A 20658-nucleotide genomic window follows, 5' to 3' on the forward strand; every position below is an offset into this window, starting at 1 on the left:
TGATTGAACCTAAAAATGTAATAATTAAAAAGTTAAAATCAAGTGAGGAAAAAAGGAAAAAATTTGTTTCTTAAGTAAAAGATGCAAAAAATGAAAATAAAATAAAAAATAAAAAAAATTAGCAAAAACAGTGTGCAGTTGTGAAGGCCATTCACTTCTTCTGTTATTCTGTCTGGCACACCTGTTTCTCAGTCCAGACAGTATTGCAGTTTCCTGTGTTCTGCTGCACCTCTACTAGTGTTTGTAAACTAGTCCTTGATTTTAAGATGGCGGTTCCTTAGTTTCTTGGTTTTTGATCAAATAAAACTAGTAATAAACACAGTCAGTTTGTAGTCCAGCCCCTAGGTGGCAGTGTTTCTGGATTGATGTCCCCATCTTTTTTGGCTGCTCTATCCTTCTTTTTCTATGGCACTCAATACTGTTTTTTTGTTTGTTTGTTTGTTTGGTTGGTTGGTTGGGGTTTTTTTTGCCTGAATCCTGGATGATTTCTCCCCGCTCTGCTTCTCAGGTTACAGAAAAGCAGTTTCCCCCTGCCTTCTCTTAGGGCCAGCCAATCTGTGTGGTCTCTCCTTTGTAATCAGAAGCAAAGAGTTGTAGGAGAACCAGCCGAGGTGCGCAATGGGCCACTCTGTGCACACTTACAAACAGACTGCTTTCCAACTCCTATGTTCTCCCTCCGTGTCAGATCAGAATGGGTTGCTCCCTAGAGAACTCCATTATTAGCAACCTTGAGGATCCCTGTCCACTCTCTCAAATCACACCAGACCCAACAGCGGGGGCTTTTGTGGACACAGATTTCCGCGACCCCAGGGTGCTCTTTTGCCTCTGCAGCCACAGCGGCCGCAGCTTCTGCAGCTGCCACTTTCGCTGTTGGGACACAGACACCCCACATTATCCTCGGCAAAATCCAACCTTTCTGTGGAATCCGTGTGTCCGCACCAGTCAGCGGCCCTCACAGTTGTGGTTTTTTTCAGGTCTGGTGATCCCCAGTTGCAGCACTGATGTGGTTGTGAGAGGCAGCACGTACAAGTGTTTACCTTGCCACCATCTTCTCCTTTTTCCATGTAATTATTTTATCAGATAAAACTTCCTCCTTTTCTTTTTTACAGATATTTCTTTCTTAATGTATTCCATAAAATAGTATTTACTGATGAATTTGAATATGTCGGATACCTTGTGATACTAATGAATACGTTCCCTATTATAATTTCTTGGATGCCCACAATAGTTGACATCTATGAGGATGAATTAAGAGAAGCTAACTATGTTTTTCTTGGATTTTACATCCTGGAGTCCCTAGTTAAGGTAATTAAAGCAAGTGCGCATGCGTGTGTGTGTGTGTGTGTGTGTGTGTGTGTGTCTAAGTAGTATTCAAGAGAGAGATTTCTTCATTTTCAACAATAGCTACAGTTTCTAAAAGAGTGTACAAAATTCTATTCCACTTCTCAAACAAATAAATTTTAGTTTTTAAAGTGCGGCGGCCTGATGTGGCAGGGATCTCCCTTTTCCACGTCCCGCACGAGAAGAGAGATGAACGAACCGGTTCTAAGTGGAAGTGTCCAGGGATTGAGAAATAATAGAAATAAAGAGAGAAGACACAGAGATAGATTTTAAGCTGGGAACTGGGAGGGCCGCAGACCTCCTCTGCTGGAGAGACTGACTGACAACCTCCTGAGCCACACAGCACATCTATTTATACTCCAATCCAACAAGGGGTTTCACAGGAAAACAAGGAGCCTGGAGGAGCCCAGGTTTCACCCACTCCTTCCACCTGGACAAACACAAGCCAGAACTAAGAACATTGCAGCACTCCCAGGGCGGAAGTGCAACTGACATGATTCTGTCAATATCCCAGGCCCAGTTAACAACAATCTATAGAATGTCCAGGTGTCTTCCCATTTGGCCCTCTACATTAAAGGTAATTTTAGGGTGACTCAATATAACATATCCATACTTTAAGGATTGATTTTGTATTTGCAAAAATAAATTTTAAAATAGTGTGTGTCAAAGGGACCCAAAATGAGTTTCACAGGTATTGGTAATGTTTTTAAATTTAGCAAGGCAGTAAACACATAGATGTTGGTTCTATTATTTTTACACTAAATAGATAAATAAATGGATAAATATATGGATAGATATGTATTCATTTATATTAAATGATATCATAATTTGATTTTTAAATCCAATATAAAGGTAGTTGTCAAATAATGGAAATATACACCCACAAATTGATAACAATATTGTGTCATATGGATCAACAAGTCATGATATAAAATATTTTAGCCAGAAAGCTTAAATAGAATAAGTATATCTGATATTTGGACAAAATGAATGAGTCTCAAGTTTTTTATGGAAAATTAAAATGCTATTGCAGTGGGGCCGGTTAGCTCAGTTGGTTAGAGCGTGGTGCTAATAAAATGCTATTGCAGAGTGATACTGTTGGAGAGGGGATAGACTCACAACCCATCACATTACATGTAATAAATTCCATGTTAGTTGGAATGACCATAGGACATTTCATATATATATATATATATATATATATATATATATATATATATATTAAATAAAGCAATTAATGTTAGGGTTAGTTACAGGGAAAAGGTGAGAATGAAGAATTTCCTAAAATATGAAATATCTTGTACTGTAATATGTACTATAGTGGAAAGAGCCCAGGGCTGGAATTTAGTAAAATGGCTCTGGTTTTGGTTTTCTATGACAAACTGTTCACAAGGTCACTGAATTTCTCCCAATTTTAATTTTTTCTTCTATAAAAAGTCAGGGTTGGTCTAAATAATCAATGAAGTTTCCTCTAGCTCTATTATTTATTTGTACTCTGCCACATTGACTCTGCTGTCATAGCCATGAATAGCCATAGCTTCATTCAATCAGGCCCACTGATGATGGCAGCACTGGACTGTAGAGACATGGTCAGCCGTCATAGCTGAGAGGATACTCCCAGCCCTGTGCAGCCCTGTTCTGGTCTCCCAACTACTTAACACAAAATGTGTCCTCACGGCCCAGTTTTCAAACTTGCCTTCATCTAGCATTTCCTTTACCCTCTTTTCTATTTAATTCAGTTTTCCTCCTTTATACTATGCCTTTTAAAACATCCTTTATGTTATTAACAATAATAATAAACGATCACCTATAAAGTACCATTTTTATTATAACATTTCAAATCCTTAAATTAACCTTTTAAGACACACACACACACACACACACACACACAGTGTCCCCCAAAAAATGTACACACACTTTGAATAATTATTAATTCCAATGGATTAAATCTGAAAAGACAGAAACATCAATTGAGTTATCAGCTGTTAAAGTGTGTATACATTTTGAGGGACACCCTGTACTAGTATATATACCATGCTAATTTTACAGATGAGGGACCTGAATATCTGATAAGTTGTGTTACTAATCTAGAGTCACATAGCTAATGAATAGTAGAATTGGGATCCAACCCCTCATAGGTATTGTTCTTTTTTTAAAAAATTTTTTTTTTCTTTATTGATTTTAGAGAGGAAAGGAGGAGAGAGATAGAAATATCAATGATGATAGAGAATCATTGATCGGCTGCCTCTTGCACACCCCCTACTAGGGATTGAGCCCACAACCCAGGCATGTGCCCTTGGCCAGAATCAAACCTGGGACCTTTCAGTCCACAGGCTGATGCTCTAACCACTGAGCCAAGCTGGCCAGGGCAGGTATTGTTCTTTTTAATAAATAATGCTGCCTTAAAATTTTTCTTCCTGTATTTTCAACATTTCCCCAAACACTGTTCAACCTATTAGAGCAATTACCTTTTGAATCTTTCTCAGAGGAAAGGTAATCTCTTTTCTTCATCTGTGAGCATTACCTGAACTTGTAAGCATTCTTTGACAAACTTACGTTCAACAAACCCCTATTTCTTTGAAGCCCATACCTACCTTCCACACCAACCTCTTCCTCTCCTGTGGCTGTATTCTACTGACCTGAAGTTAACTTCTTCACATTTTGGAATACTTGGAATTTGGTTACAGTCTTTTCTTTATGCCAATTTTTTCAAGTTCCTGAGAGAAAGATCCAACTTATACCTGTTTCAATAAGAAGGAAATGAGACATCTATGGAGGCTAATTGGTGATGTGGGCAGGACCTCATAAGATCAGGATCTTGTCTTCTGCTTTATAGATTCAGACACTGAATTTCCTGAGCCTGGCCAAATGCAAGCAGACTCAAGGGAAACGACTCTACCACCAAACACACAGGAATCTGTTTATAAATAGCATAGCAATTTCTTAATTGATAATAAAGCATATGTTTTCCTTGGGACATGAGTGTATCTGCCTCCTATGACTTCCTTTGCATTATAGTGAGTAGGGGGATAAGGTTGCTAAAAGAAAAAAAATTCATCAAAAGAACAAATCAGTATCTTAAGTATTATAATAAAGAACTAGACTGGGGCTATGGGGGGAAAATAGCAACAGGATTTTCTTATTCAGAATAAAAGGGTCATAAAAGAAAGGCCTTCAAGGGTAATAGATGCTTGAGTTGAATTTTGAATGAATAAGAGCCAGCATAGGGAATGAGTACCATGAGCACACAGCTTAATAGACAAGAACAAGGTAAAACTTAGAGACAACATTGTGATACAAGAGGCATCATTCCAATAAATGACTGGAGCTTAGGGATGGGATGGTCAAGGAAGACATTGGGGAGATGCTAAATTTGTGTAGAGGATATAGAAATTGACACAGGAGACACAGCCATAAATTGACAGTTAAAGGACCTCATAGGCCATGCTATCTCTTCACATCCCTAGCATTTACTACCACCCAGAGACTAATGGTTCCTATATTCATGTCTTCAGCTCAGGTTGTATCTAGAGCCTCAGATGAAACAGACAATAGCTGACTGGATCTCTCCAGCAAAATACTATGCTGATATTGCCAACAGCATATTCAAAACAAATATATATTTACAAACCTATTCTTTTTTTAAAATTTCACAGAAAACCCAGTTTCCCAGGCTGAAATACACAATAATTTTGACATCTCCCACTCTCTTAGATATAGTAGGTTGCAATAAAAGTTTTTTTTTAATAAAGAAGGAATGAATTAATAATCTCTCATAAAATAGTAGTTATTTGGGATATTTAGTCCTTTGGAATAGACTTTGATATTTGAACCATTTAATTTCAAATTATTATTTTAGTTGGTCCGAAGGTTGTGGGTTATTGTTAAGCTGATTAACAAATTATTATTTTAAAATATGAAGTGTATTAGTATTTTGGAGAAGTATAGTCTTAAGGTAGATCAGAGGAAAAAAATAACTAGTGATGCTTCAGTTATTGTAGGAAAATGGTATAGTGAAATTAGAAACAAATAACATAATTCCCTTTTAAATCAACAGATAGCAGCCATGAGGAAGGAATATTTTTTCCATGCCTGGAACCTATTTGAATTTGTTATTACAGTAATTGGCATCATAGATGTAATACTTGTTGAGGTACAGTCCATTTATAATGTTTTTCCTATGGATGAAATAGTGATGGTTTTAAAAGCTGTTCGACTTCTTCGTGTACTATGCATTTTGAAGGTAAAGAACTATTAAATTATGCAACTTCGAATTTCTTCTGATAGTTTTATAAAATTTTAACTAAAACAAGTTGATCAGTTGTATGACTTCCACTTCTGTTGGGCTGATGTCTATATTTTAAATTTTAGATTCCTTTGACAAATTAAGTTTTATAATATAAATATGCAAGTTATATTATAAATTCATTTAGTATATAGAAGTATAGAAATACTCACCATAGCTTTTTCTTTGAATAGAGAGTACATGAAAAATTCCATCTGTATATATAAAAGCCTAAGCAAGCATTGGGCCATTCAACCATCCAACTGGTAGCTATGAAAGCTATGCACTGACCACCAAGGGGCAGATGCTCAACACAGGAGCTGCCCAGCTACAGTGACTTGACAGTGAAGGTTCTCAGATGATGCACCCAGAACCAAAAAGAAGGGAGCCCAATTCTGGGGTGCATCACCCGAGAACTGCCCTCTCACAATCCGGGACCCTTTGAGGGATATTTGGAGAGCTGGTTTTGGCCTGATCCCTTAGGCTAGGCCAAGGGACCCCACCTGCCAGAGGGATCCCATTCAGTACACAGATGCCATTCAAGCCATTATGTGGCCAGCCAGGAAGGGACCACAGGAGGTTAGCTCCAGGGCCTGTCTGACCTGTCTTGTCCACTCCTGACCCACCACCCACCTTCTAATTAATTTCCTTTCAATGTGCAGGAATCCATGCACTGGGGCACTAGTCTATACTACTATAAGGTAAAATGCTAATTAGACCAGGTCAACCAGCCATCTTTTGGATGTCCAACTTCCTTCCAGACAAAGCCATAATGGTGGGGGGCCGAGACAGACAGTTGGGGCGATCAGGCCAGCAGGGGAGGGCAATTAGGGGTAATTAGGCAGGCAGAGGCAGTTAGTGGCAATCAGGCAGGTGGACAGAGAGGTTAAGAGTGATTAGGCAGGCAGGGGGGCAAGCTAGGGGAAATCAGGCAAGCAAGTAGGTGAGTGGCTAGGAGCCAGTTGTCCTGGATTGGGAGAGGGATGTCTGACTGCTGGTTTAGGCCCATTCCCTTGAGGGGTCCCAGATTGAAGAGGGTGCAGGCAGGGCTGAGGAACCCCCCTCCATGTACAAATTTTGTACATCAGGCCTCTAGTGTTGATATAAGTACTAATTAACCACAAATTAATGTTTATTATCATAGATGGCTGAAATAAAAGATGGAAATAAATGACAGTAATAACAAAAAATAACCATGGAAATCATTAATGGTGTCAAACCAAACAAAAATCAAGAAACCAAAAAATATACATTTTGTGTTATATAAATTTATAGTATTATAGGATCACAGCATCAACAATTAGTTTTGAACTGAAACCAGTTTGGCTCAGTGGATAGAGTGTTGGCTTGCGGACTGGAGGCTCCCAGGTTCGATTCTGGTCAAGGTCATGTACAATACATTGGTTGACGGCACATCCCCGGTGGAGGGTGTGCAAGAGGCAGCTGGTTGATGTTTCTCTCTCATCGATGTTTCTAGCTCTCTATCCCTCTCTCTTCCTCTATGTGGAAAATCAATAAAATATATATATTTTAATTACTTTTAATTGTCTAATACAGTGGTTCTCAACCTCTCTAATGCTGCATAACTGCTGTTACTGCTTCATAACTGTAATTTTGCTACTGTTATGAATTGTAATGTAAATATCTGTGTTTTCTAGTGGTCTTAGGTGACCCTGCTAGAGGTTCTCAACCTGTGAGCCGCTGTTGTAGAGCCTAAGACCATTGGAAAACACAGATATTTACATTATGACTTATAACAGTAGTAAAATTACAGTTATGAAGCAGCAACAAAAATAATTTTATGGTTGGGGGTCACCACAACAGGAGGAACTGTATTAAAGGGTTGCAGCATTAGAAAGGTTAAGAACCACTAGTCTAATATAACTTTCTATAACAACTATGATGGGTAATTATTTTCTGTATGATTATATCAATTATATAACATTCCCTCTATCAAAAAGTATTAGAAATATACATATTTATTTATACACAGATATATAAATAATTATATATACACAGATATTCTCTCCCTCTCTCCTCCCCCCCCCCCTCGAGCACCTTTTTCTCTATTCATACACAAGCAAGACACATCCTATATAATAAAATTCTAGGCCACTTGGGGGTGGTAAGGGAGGACATTTGGGGACATTGGGCCAGCAGGGGAGCAGTTAGGTGTCAATCAGGTAGGCAGGCGAGTGGTTAGGAGCCAGCAGTCCTAGACTGTGAGATGGATGTCCCCTAAGAGATCCCAGATTGAAAAGGGTGCAGGCCGGGCTGAGGGATACCTCTCCACCCCCCCTCCCTCGCCAGTGCATGAATTTAGTGCACTGGCCCTCTAGTACATATAAGCACTGTGGGAGATACAAAGCTAAATAAGATATATTTCATCTAGAGATAAAGCTAACAGATTAGAATCTTTATATAATATTTAGATCTTTCTAACACATGTTTAAAAATACCTTTGCTATTGAGAGGCATAAGCAAGCCAGGTCTTAAAGTATGCAACTAGTAGCCTTTTCCTTTTTAGTGTTATATGAGACCATAAGTAATGTGAGTTTGCATTTTGACATGAGGAAGGCAAGGCTTATGTATTCCAGTGACAAGTTAATTCTTTTTGATAGAAGATACACAGAGCCAAACAAATACTTTAAGTGAAGAAACTGATAAGCCACCTAAGAAAATCTTGTTTATATATCCAAGAAATTATTAATTTTTATCTTATGTCAAATGGTGGGCCCTTGAAATATGAAGACAAATTAGATATAGTCTCTGCCCCAAGACAGCTCATTGAAGAAGGTCCCATACTTATGGAACCTAACTGACTTTCTTTACTAGTTGACACTTGAACTGATTCTTTTTTTTTTCTCATTGTTTTTTTTTTTTTAATAAATTTTTATTGTTCATATTATTACAAATGTTCCTCCCCCCCCCTCCATTGCTCTCCTCCACCAGGTTCCCATCCCACCCTCTGCCCTTTACCCACCCCCCATTGTCCTCATCTATAGGTACACTGTTTATGTTCAGTCTCTTCCCACACCCCCCTCTCCCCTTTTCCCCAAGAATGGTCAGTTCACTCCCCTTCCATACCTCTGATTCTATTATATTCACCAGTTAATATTGTTCATCAGATTTTTTTTTTTAATTTCCTTGGTTTTAAGATTCACTTGTTGATAGTTATATATTTGTTGTTCATAATTTTTATCTTTATTTACTTTCTCTTCCGAAAGAACCCCCTTCAGCAATTCATATAATTCTGGTTTGGTGGTGATGAACTCCTTTAGCTTTTTTTTATTTATTAATGAAGCTCTTTATCTGGCCTTAGATTCTGAGTGATAGCTTTGCTGGGTAGATTATCTTTGGCTGTAGGTTCTTACTATTCATCACCTTGAATATTTCTTGCCATTCCCGTCTGGCCTGCATGGTTTCTGTTGAGAAATCAGCTGACAATCGTATAGGTGCTCCTTTATAGGTAACTACCTGCTTTGCTCTTGGTGCTTTTAATAGTCTCTCTTTGTCTTTTGCTCTTGGAATTTTAATTATGATTTGTCTTGGTGTGGTCCTCTTTGGTTTCCTTTTGTTTGGAGTTCTATGTGCTTCCTGGACTTGTAAGTCTAATTCTTTCACCAGGTGGGGGAAGTTTTCTGTCACTATTTCTTTCAGTATGTTTTCGATATCTTGCTCTCTCTCATCTTCTGGGACCCACATAATTCTGATGTTGGTTCGCTTGAGGTTGTCCCAGAGGTTTCTTACATTATCTTCAATTTTCTGGATTCTCTTGACTTCTTGCTTCTGTGGAGGAGTGTCTTCTGGCTCTTTATGTTCCAAATCTTTGACTTGATTCTTGCAATCTTCCATTCTGTTTTTAGGACTCTGTATAATATTTTTTATTTCAGACAATGTATTCTTTATTTCTTGTTGATTCCTTATCATTTCTTGTTGATTCCTTATTAATTCTAGTTGATCCCTTTTCATGTCCTCATAGGTCTTATCTATCTTTTCTAGGAAATTCTTGAAAAACCTTATAAGCGTAGATTTGAACTCTATATCCAGTGGCTTTTTGTCCTCGTTTTCTTTCGTTTGTGATCTATTTTGTTGTCACATTTTCGCAGCTTCCCTGATGGGGCGGAGTTTCATGGTGGAGCCTACAGCCTTGGCTTCCGTCAGCCCTGCCCTATGCGGCTCCTGAGTCTCAGGGTCCTTCAGTACTCGCTGCAAGCACCTCTGAGAGAAAGGTGCCCTCTATTTTTGCCTGCTACCAAACAGTCTAGGCTCTCCCGCAATGAGCCTGGAACTGGGGTTCAGGTGGAAGTGGGATTGGAGGTGGCGTTCAGAGCAGTCTGGAGCCCCAGTCTCCTTCCCACCAGGGCAATCCCAAGGCACAGCCAACCGTCCCTTCTCCGCACGCAATGTGCTCGCCTCCGGGACCTCCTTTCGCCACTTCCTCGGGGTTCTGCCTTACAGCCCACCTCCCTAAGGATGAGCCTGGGTCCCCAGGCTCTGGCCTAGAACTGGGGTTCAGAGCAGTCAGAACTGGGGCCCAGCACAGTCGGAGCTTTTATCTCCTTCCCACTAGGGAACGCCAGTCAGGCACTCAGCCTCCCTCCTCTCCGGCTCCGTCCTCTCCACGCGCCGTGTATGTCTCCGTACCTTAGGCTTTTACAGCTCCTCCACGTTTCCTTCTGGTTTTCTCCTTGCTTCTAGTTGTAGAATTTCCAGTCAGTCGACTTTTCTGTAGTTCTGGGTAATGTCCATTTTATAGTTTAGTTGTATTTTATTGAAATTGTTGTGTGCGGCTGTGGCTAAGTATCTACCTGTGCGGCCATCTTGGATTCTCTCCTTGAACTTAATCTTGAAGGATGGGGATGAGCTCTCTGAGGATTAATGGCAGGTGGTGGAGGGCAGAGTGTGAAGATTATAGAGAACAGCCAGGAGAACAGGGAGCTGCCAACTCTGTTCAAGTTAGAGGACTGCACAATGGTGACAGGTAACCTGGAGACTTACACCCTCAGAAGTTAATGGTGGGGTCCAAGAGGGAGTATATTGTGGTATGTTCTAACCACAATAGAAAAGTTTAACAGGAGATTTATTAGGGAAAGGGGGCAGTATTTTTTTTTATATTTTATTGATTTTTTACAGAGAGGAAGAGAGAGAGATAGAGAGCTAGAAACGTTGATGAGAGAGAAACATCGACCAGCTGCCTCTTGCACACCCACCACCAGGGATGTGCCTGCAACCAATGTACATGCCCCTGACCTGAATCGAACCTGGGACCTTTCAGTCCGCAGACTGACGCTCTACCACTGAGCCAAACCGGTTTCGGCATGGGGGGGAGGGGCAGTATTTTATAGACAGTCATTGTCTACTAAGCCCAGAAAAGATTGATTGCATTGTTTTCCAATGATTTAAACCAGATGAAAATAGCAAACAATTTTATATAAGGAAAATAAGTAATGAATAATGCCATCATTTTACACACGTGGCCAACATGATTAGTTACAGGGAAATTGCTCTACCCATGAAGTTATAAAGGTATCACGAATACAATAACAAGAGCCTGACAAGTTACTGTTAAGAACATGTCATTTTTAAATATCTATTTTAGTTAAACAAATATATCATCAACTAACATTTTTACAATTTATGTTAAATAGTAGCCCTCCTTTTCCAGCTCATAACTCCAAAGCTGCTGCAATTAATAGATAAGAGGATGAGTCATCAGCTGTCCTATAAATATGCTATCCTAAAAGGATATGTCCAAGGTGAAGCAGACATAATGACTATACTTGATCAGATTGCAAGTTCTAAGCAGGTTAAACAGGTGAGAAAAACTAAATGCTAAGAAAAGGGTTTATTTTCCCTACCCCTCAGCTGCCCTGACCCATCATGTTCTCTGTCTATATAATGTAAATGTGTTCTTGGGTCCCTGGTTTGCTAGGTCTTTTTGTACAAACTTAAACTAGTGTACATGTAATTACTGAAAAGCATTCTTACTAAAATGTCTGAGCCATATTATCAAGTTAGAAAGCTCTTGGAACATATCTTGCTCCCCTTGTAGAGGCAATTATGACCCACATGTGCAGTCTTCCATTCCTGCCCAATGCAAGTTCCAGGGTAGATAGAGCAGGCTACAGACACATTAGATAGGAAACTCGGGAGGATGAGAAGTGGTGGCAGGGTTGAGCAAATAAAGCGTCTACGTAATTCACAAAGGTTCCTCCTGTTTCGCTCTATCCCCTATTTTACCACCATAAATAGTAAAGGAGGTAAAGGATGGGGATCTGGCAACTGGGAAGAAGTAACAATAACTCATCTAAAGGGAAACTTTGTCTAGTTCCCTCCTTATGAAGAGGAGAAAAATGAAGCCAAGAGAAGTTATGTCCCAAACATATAAACAGCAAAGAGAATTCTAGGGCCCAAGTTCTAGCTTTTATATCTTCTCGATTGAGATAGAGTCACACTGACAGGGGCACCAAAGTTTATCAGCTACATCTGAAATTAAATATTTACCTCTTGAGGCAGTTTAGAACATTTGAATGCTATGTGTTATATGCCAAAACTTTGTACTTGAGAAAATTAAATATTAAATACTATTAGTAAAACACAAAAAGCAGTATCTTTCCTCTCTTCACCACCTATCACTTTAAAACTATTTTCCTAAATGTTGTCTTTTCCTAACCACTCATATTTAGCACTGCGATTTGACAGTAGACAGTAGAAAATACAAAAGGACTTGTCTCTCTAGGGTGTTGTCCACTTTTAATCCTCGTTTTTGTTCTCACACAGCTTGGCCAAACTTTCTAACTCACTTAAGGCTGAAAGCCACCTCTATGTACCACATTTGGAAGCTGTCATGAAGTTTGAATGGAAAGTACCTACCATACCCATACTTTTCTGAATCTCTAGGATCCTAAAACAAGTTACTTTTAAGAAAAATATATGACTCACCTTCAGGCTTCTCAAAACCAACTTTGATGATGCCACTTTTTATCCTCTCCATCACCCTTGCTGGAGCAAAATAGAATCCAGTGCACAAAATTCAAATCCAATCCCTGAAAATCTTTCCATATTTTCCTCTAGTTATTAATTTAAGTTAAAAATCTATCAGTTGCAAATGTTAAGACATGTTATAGTTTGTTTTCCAATGGGGATGTTTATTTTGTTTTGTAGGTGTTATTAAAGAGGGTAGCGAAAAATACGGTGCATGCTATGAAAGAACTAGGTAGGTACCTCTCACCTAAGGATTCATGATCATCTCTTATCATCACCTCTTCAGAGAGGCAATGGTTTTGATGAGTAAATTGATCTTTGAGGGAACCTACTTACAACTAATAATGAAGTGGATAACCTCAACAATCTATATGATCACATTTTTGGCTGGACCAAATAGGATATTATCTCTCCAAACCTGTTCTCTCTGCCTTATGCCACAATGCAGGCCTTTTAACTTCTGTTTAAAGAAAACACATCTGTGTGGAATGACTGCACGTGTTATTATCACCTTATAAATTCTGTTTGTTTTTCTCTCTCAAACCAGACATGTGATTACCTTCCTGAGCAATCAAAGGAAAGAAGTTATTTTTATCTCCCATTTGCCACAGAGCTGCCATCTGAGGATCTGGGCTTTAGAAAGAATTAAAATCAGAACAGAGCCTCACAGACCTCTGTTGTGGCTTCTGGGGGGCTCCATGCCCAAGCATAGCAACAGCCCATTCTCTGAAACATGCCAGGTCATACTCCTCCTGCTGAACAAATCCCAGGAGTAACACAGGCTCACTCCTGTCGCATAATATTCCTGTGTGGGAGAAGGGATCTGGGTACTGATGGTAGGTAGCAAAGGGATGCAGCAAGCCTGGCAATGAGGCCACGCTGGAGAGAACTTACATGGCAGATACTTGTCAAGCAACACAAGAAGTCATGACCAAGGAAAAGCCCAAGTGTACAGTCTAGGAGGATGAAATTCTCATGGGCATCTGGGAATCCAGACTAGACAGGCAGAGCATGTAGATGGATGAGGCATGTCCATACACAGACAGGGTGAGTGGAAAATGACCCAGGCTGAGTGAAAAGACTTAATCAAAAGCCATATCTAAGTGCCCAGTCTGTAGTCAATAGAATAGAAAAGTTAAGTCATGAACTTCAGACTTAGAGCTTATAAGAGCCTTTCAAGTGTCCAGAGCAGGTGTATTGATGGAATTGTTAGTCCTAAGACTGAGGCGATCTGTCCTTCTTCACAGCACAAAAATGAACTGAAGACAAGAAAATAGCAGGCAGAGCTCTGCAACTCCTGGTGAATAATGGTTGATTGCAGAGGCCTCTTTAGGAAGAGAGATTTTTTTTTTCCTGTGTTGAGGGCTGTATTCCATGTATTTAGAGCAGAAATATTAGTTTCTAATCCAAATGAAACATTTTAACTTTTAATTTTTATTATTTTTTTAGGCTACTTGGAGTATGATCACCCAGAAATTGCTGTCACTATGAAAACAAAGGAGGAGATTAACGTCATGCTCAGTTTGGCTAGAGAAATTGTTAGAGTTTTCAGGTTAAAAGGAATTCTTCATAAACTTGAAGCCAATGAAATTAACAAGGTAAGAAAGAATGTCTTCAGGCAATTATACTTATCTGATGTATATTCATTTATGATCTTCAAACCTACTCTTGGCCCTTTCCAATATAGGTCATCGCTGAGATATGAATATTTAACTTAAAACAGTTCTCTAGAACAAAGCACACACCATAGAGAGTTTTCTTCCTGCAGCTCCAGTGGTCGATTTCTCTGTCCTCTCTTGCCATAGTTTGGGATCACTTCTTTCTATGATTGAACCCTTCCCTAACATCATATATAAAAATCTCTTACAAATTAATAAGAACAAGATAGAAAACCCATTTTTAAAAAATGGGCAAAAGATTTGATAGGCATTTCACAACAAAAGGTATTCAAACAGCCAATAAATATAACAAAAGGTGCCAAATACCATTTCATAAGCTTAATACAAATGAAAACTAAAATTAATGAGCAATACAGAACTACCAGAATTCTTAATTTTTTTTTAAACTGACAATACCAAGTGTAGGCAAATAATAGATCAAGTGGAACATTAGAGTGGGAGTGTAACTTGATGCAATCACTTTAGAAAATTGTTTGGCAAAATCTACTAAATTTGACCATGTTTCTTATGACATAGCAATTAGATGGTATAACTATATATTCATCAGAAATATGTACATATGTATAGCAAACACTCATAGAAGCATTACAAAGCCCCAAACTGGAGCACCTAAAGTATTAATCAATAGTAGAATAAGTTGCAGTATAATAACAACATAAACCTATACAACAATGAAAATAACATGAGTGCATTTTTTCTCCCTGCAGCATTGTAGATGAATCTCAGAAACAAAATGTGGAGCAAATTAAAGCAGACAAAAAACAAACACATACTCTTTGATTTACGCAAATAAAGTTGAAAACCAGACAAAGCTGGATTTGGGTGATAGAAGAATGATTATCTTTGGATAGGAGCATTGACAAGTAGATAACATAGGAAGGATTTTAAAATACAGAAAATGTTTTATTTCTTAATCTAAATGCTGCTTACCCAGATGTTTTCACATCGTAAATGTTCTTTGAATGAACTTTTATGGTCTGTGCATTTTGGGCCTATCTGCTGCACTTTAGTAAAAAGGTTTATTTTGAAAAGTTTAATTTATGATTTTAGAATATCATAGCAGAAAGATGTTATAAGAAGAAAGAGGTTGGAAATTTTCTTGGAAAAACCAGTCTCAGAGAAGAGAGAGAGAGAGAGAGAGAGAGAGAGAGAGAGAGGGAAACAGTTTCGGTTCTTACAAGAGTATTTCTTGGATCACATGATCTCACACATCTACAGGAAATAATGAACAACATAAACTGATGAACAAAAACAGACACAGAGAAAGAGAAGCAGCGATCAGATTTTCAAACCTCAGAGGGAAAGTAGGGAAGGGTGGGGGTAAGGGGAAGAGATCAACCAAAGGACTTGTGTGCATGCATATGGGCCTAGCCAGTGGCCATGGACAACAGGGGGTTGGGGGCATATGTGGGGAAGGGTTTGAGATGGGAATGGGGTGGGGGGTGGGGGAAACATAATAAAGAAATAAAAATAAAAAACCTATAAAACATACAAAATAGAGAAAATCTGGAGAGAGAAAAAAAGAAAGAAAAACAGTGCAAAGCCATAATTGTTTTAAGCATTCTGTGACCACTAGTTTTGTTCATCTTCTTTCTTAATTGTTTTTTATTTTAGTTAATAATAGACAAAAAAAGAGAATTACTTGATTTTCAACCCATTGTCAAGTCACTTACTCTTGCTGATGCACTATACCATATTCCATGGTTAGATAAAAATGAAGAATATATAAGCTTTATTCAGGTAATATTTTTATTTTCTACTGATGTCTTATTTAATGAAATATCATCTTTAATATACCAACAAATGATTTTTTTTAAAATAATGATTTAACCATGATATTCTTCAGCTTAAAATTCTTTTTTTTTTTGGGGGGGGGGGAGTGTGGGGGGGGTTACTTCTTACCTGAGGATATTATTCCATTGATTTTTAGGGAGAGTGGAAAAAGAGAGGGAAACATCAATGTGAGAGAAACACGTCAATTGGTTGCCTCCTGCATGAGCCCAACCAGGGCCTGGGTCAAGGAGGAGACTGCAACCAAGGTATGTGCCCTTGACTGGAATCGAACCCAGGACCCTTTGGTCAGAGGTTGATGCTCTATCTACTGAGCCAAACCAACTAGGGCCAAGTTAAAATTCTTTAAATGTCCTTTATTGCCTGTAGGATAAAATCAGAATCCCTTTGAATGGCATGCAAAGTCTTCTACAGACTGCTTCCTGCCTATCTTTCCATCTTGCCCATTCATCATGTACTCTGTATTCTATACTGAATCATTCATGGTGCTTCAAACATTTTATACTGTTTTCTAATTCTTTTCCTCTGTGGGTGTTATTTACTTTTCTTGAAATGCCCTTTAAAAAAAAAAAAAAAAGTTCCCTAATTATTGATTCTCTGAAAACATTCCTACAGAGGGTACACAAAAAAGTAGGCTTTGGGGTCAAACATTCTACCAATAAATCATCCCATGGTCCTTCCCCATTTTGAAGGACCAAAGGTTTTGCCATTTGACTCATTACACACCATTATTATAACACTAAGCATATACATTACAATCATCTTTATATCTCCCTCTTGAACTATATTTTTTAACTCATTCGTTTTCTGAATATTCATCCCCTGGCACTTTGCTTATTGAATAGGGGTTCTCAGTAAGTGTTTATGGAATAAACAAATAAATGGGCCTATCTTGTTCTAATAACATTCTTTCTCTACATCTACTTGGTGCCAAAAGACCAGTTATATTTGTCCACCTGATTAAAATATTTAGAATAAATACATTTTTATTCTTCTGATGTTTAAGAGCATGTGTGTCTGAAACATATTTGCCATTAGCCTGCATATATTATTATTTTTCATCCAGACAAAATATTTTCATTCTTCCATTACATTCTTATCCCTAGGTTAGATTATTTCTTCTTAACCCATGTATAAATAACTCATCTGAAATTACATATATTTATGAATATTCACCTTCTCCTCTTTGCTATTCATAATTTTTATTTTCTCTTACAAACTTATTACTAATGCAATGCCTCAGATTTTATTGAGTGATATTTACTTTAAAATTGTAAAAAAAACAATGTTAAAGTGTAAACTTCAACATCCCCAATCACTGTTAAAATATTGTTTATAGCATGTTTTTGATGATTATATTCTAGGAAAAAGCCCAACTTATAACATTTGATTGTGGAAATACTATATTTGAAGAAGGTGAGGAGACCAAAGGAATTTATATAATTATTTCAGGTATGATAAAGGTAAGGAAGAGTTCTTTATAAATGCACTTGTGAACATTAGTTAAAAACTTTATAAAATTGAGATTTAGTACTTTTCTCTGTTAAGGACTACACTGTTTCTTTTTTAAATTAGCAGCTACTTTTCCATAGATAACAAAAAATAAATAAAGGATCATATTTAAGATAGAAAATTATAATATAAATTTTTATTCATCTTGCATTTGTCTGAGTTTGGCATTAAGCCATTTAATGCAGGTATAAGTTGACTAAGTAAGAGGAATCAGAAAGATTGAAGTATTTAAGAATGCTTTATTTCTAAGTGATTACGAATTAAATAAATATGCTTAAAATACAAGTAATAAATATTTTCAAAATAATAGGCACATATTAAAATTACTAGAGGCCCAGTGCACAAAATTCATACATGGGGGATGGAAGGGTGTCCCTCAGCCCAGACTGCGCCCTCTTCAATCTGGGACCCCTTGAGGGATGTCCAACTGCCCATTTAGGATCAGGCCTAAATGGGCAGTTGGACATCCCTCTCACAATCCATGATGGCAAGCTCCCAACTGCTTGCCTGCCTGCCTTCTGATTGCCTCTAACTGCTTCTGCCTGCCAGCCTGATAACCCCCTAACCACTCCCCTACAAGCCTGATTGATGCTTAACTTCTCCCCTGCCAGCCTGTTTACCCCTAACTGCCCTCCTCTGCAGGCCTGGTCACCTCTAACTGCCTTCCCCCACAGGCCTGATCCCCCCACAACTGCTCTCCCCTGCAGGCCTGGGTCCCCCACAACTGCCCTTCCCTGTAGGCCTAGTCACCCCTAACTTCCCTCCTATGCCGGCCTGGTCACCCATAACTGCCTTCCCCTGCAGGCTTGATCGCCCCCAACTGCCCTCCCTTGCAGGTCTGGTTCCTTCCAACTGCCCTCCCCTGCTGTCCATCTGGTGGTAGCCATCTTGTGTCCACATAGAGAAAGGCAGGATCTTTGACCACATGGGGGCAGCCATCTTGTGTGTTGAAGTGGTGGTGGTCAATCTGCATATTACTCTATTATTAGATAGGATAGAGGCCTGGTGCATGGGTGGAGGCCAGCTGGTTTGCCCTGAAGGGTGTCCCAGATCAGGGTGGGGGTTCCCTTGGGGTGTGGTGGTTTGCAGGCTGGCCACAACCCCTGGTGACCCTAGTGGAGGCCCTGGTATCTGGGATTTCTTTATCTTCTACAATTGAAACTTTGTAGCCTGGAGTGGAGGCCTAGGCCAATCAAGACTGCAGAAGCTTGGCTTTCTCCATCACCATAGGCAACCCTAGCCTCCTGCTCTTCCAGCTATGTGGCTGCTGCCATTTCTGTTGGGATTTATTTACCTTTTTTAATTAAAACTTCTATAATTTCCACCTGCCTTAGGGAGGCAAGGGCAGGTGGAAAGCTTGGCTTCTTCTATTGCTATTGCTGGGGAAACCCAAGCCTCCCTTTTTGTGGCTACAGCCATCATGGTTGGGTTTATTTGCATATTTGTTCCTGATTGGCTGGTGGGCATGGCTTGTGGGTATAGCAGAAGTACAGTCAATTTGCATATTACTCTTTTATTAGATAGGATTAAAAACAACAGTAAAGAAAGCCATAAGTTAGATAGTTTTGATATATTATCTGGCATACATATTTTTCTCTTTTTTTTTTTTGTTTTGTTTCTGAACAGCTTCAAAGATCAAAATCAGGTTTGATGGCTGACCAATTACTCTATGAATCAGAGGACAAAGACCATCAGATAATATCCACAGAATATGTGATCAGTGGGGAAACAATAGGAGAACTGAACTGTTTAACTAATGAACCCATGAAATATTCTGCCATCTGCAAAACTGTAGTGGAGGTCAGAAAACATCACCTATATCTTACTGTTGTATCCTGTTAAATATCAAGTATCAAATTTAAGGTTATCTTTGTACTTAGTATATGCTTACCATCTAGTGGGAATTTTTTAAAAAATAGATGGCAAAGGAACAGAACTTAACGTAGTTGTACTTACCCAGTATAGTGTCCTGAAAAAATGTCTTGCAAAAGTTAACCTGCAATGTCCTGCCAGTGTTGCTTTGTGGTTAGAGTGTCCACCTGTGCACAGAAGGATTGTGCATTCAATTTCTGTTCAAGGGCAGGTACCTGGATTGGCTCCTGGCCCCTGGTCGGGTGCATGTGGGAGGCAACTGGTCAGATGTCCCTGTCTCTATCTCTTTCTTTGTCTCTCTCCTCTCCTCCCTCCTTTCTGAAAAGCAATGGAAAAAATGTCCTCATGTGAGGGTTAACAAAAAAAAATAAAACAAGTTAACCTACAATATTGAAAGAAGCATTTAATCATAAAAAAAACCCAACAATCATATGAGATCTCCGATGGGGAAATTAGGCAAGATGTGTTAACTATGAATACAAAATCTGGAGGGTAAAAAAGGGGAAAATTCAGACAACTAGGATCTGTTATTAGAAAAATTGAGTAAAATGGATGGGAGTTTCCCTAGACGAGATTGAGGACAAAAATGCTCAAAGCAACAGAGGCTCCAACTGGCCTAATTTGAACACACAAAAAACAATAACAGCAAACAATTGAACACCATAAATATATAAAAGTCCATAAGTCACGATGACACCAATTTTTTATTTCCAATAATGTTTTGGGGATATTAATAAAAAATAAAAAGAACTAAACATTTATCCTGCCTTTTCTCTATGAATTCTTCCAAGGTAACAAAAAAAAAAAAAAAAAAAAGATGAGGAAAATTTTTTCTGTAAAGAATTCCAGCTAACAAATATAAACGAGAGAATTAGAATGTCTCCGACTTTCCATCCCTATGAAATAATGGATCTAAGCTTCAACCATCAATAGGTGTGGAGTATTTTAATGGGAAATTTATGATGAAAGTACCAGGCTGACACCACCTAAGGACAATCATTAAGAGTAAGACAACGTAGTATCATGTACCTCATGATATGATATAGTAGAAGTACTGGCACCATCCACAATGTCTTCTACAAAAACCCAAAACCTCTAGATCTACCCGGTTTATAGAAAATATATGACGGGGAGAAACAAGTTTTAATTAACACCAAGAGAAAATAGTTAGATATATCTAGAATGTGGGAG

The 20658-nt window shown here is 38.6% G+C and overlaps 2 protein-coding genes across 2 annotated transcripts in view; both read left to right on the forward strand.

Moving 5' to 3' along the window:
- The window catches only part of LOC311617582 (histone-lysine N-methyltransferase SETMAR-like), a 485271-nt gene that overhangs the window by 235106 nt on the left and 229507 nt on the right, over window positions 1-20658 (forward strand). The gene's annotated exons all lie outside the window — the stretch shown is intronic.
- The window catches only part of SLC9C1 (solute carrier family 9 member C1), a gene marked incomplete at its 3' end in the record, with an annotated part of 101001 nt that overhangs the window by 63245 nt on the left and 17098 nt on the right, over window positions 1-20658 (forward strand). Inside the window, exons 15-22 of the mRNA XM_084870410.1 lie at window positions 1110-1305; window positions 5399-5584; window positions 11295-11444; window positions 12794-12845; window positions 14063-14211; window positions 15907-16032; window positions 17448-17546; window positions 19222-19395. Coding sequence (XP_084726536.1) covers window positions 1110-1305; window positions 5399-5584; window positions 11295-11444; window positions 12794-12845; window positions 14063-14211; window positions 15907-16032; window positions 17448-17546; window positions 19222-19395 — 1132 coding nt within the window. The remainder of the gene's footprint in view (window positions 1-1109; window positions 1306-5398; window positions 5585-11294; window positions 11445-12793; window positions 12846-14062; window positions 14212-15906; window positions 16033-17447; window positions 17547-19221; window positions 19396-20658) is intronic.

This window comes from Pipistrellus hanaki (genome assembly GCF_964339955.1).
Source record: "Pipistrellus hanaki genome assembly, chromosome: 2".
Lineage (NCBI taxonomy): Eukaryota > Metazoa > Chordata > Mammalia > Chiroptera > Vespertilionidae > Pipistrellus > Pipistrellus hanaki.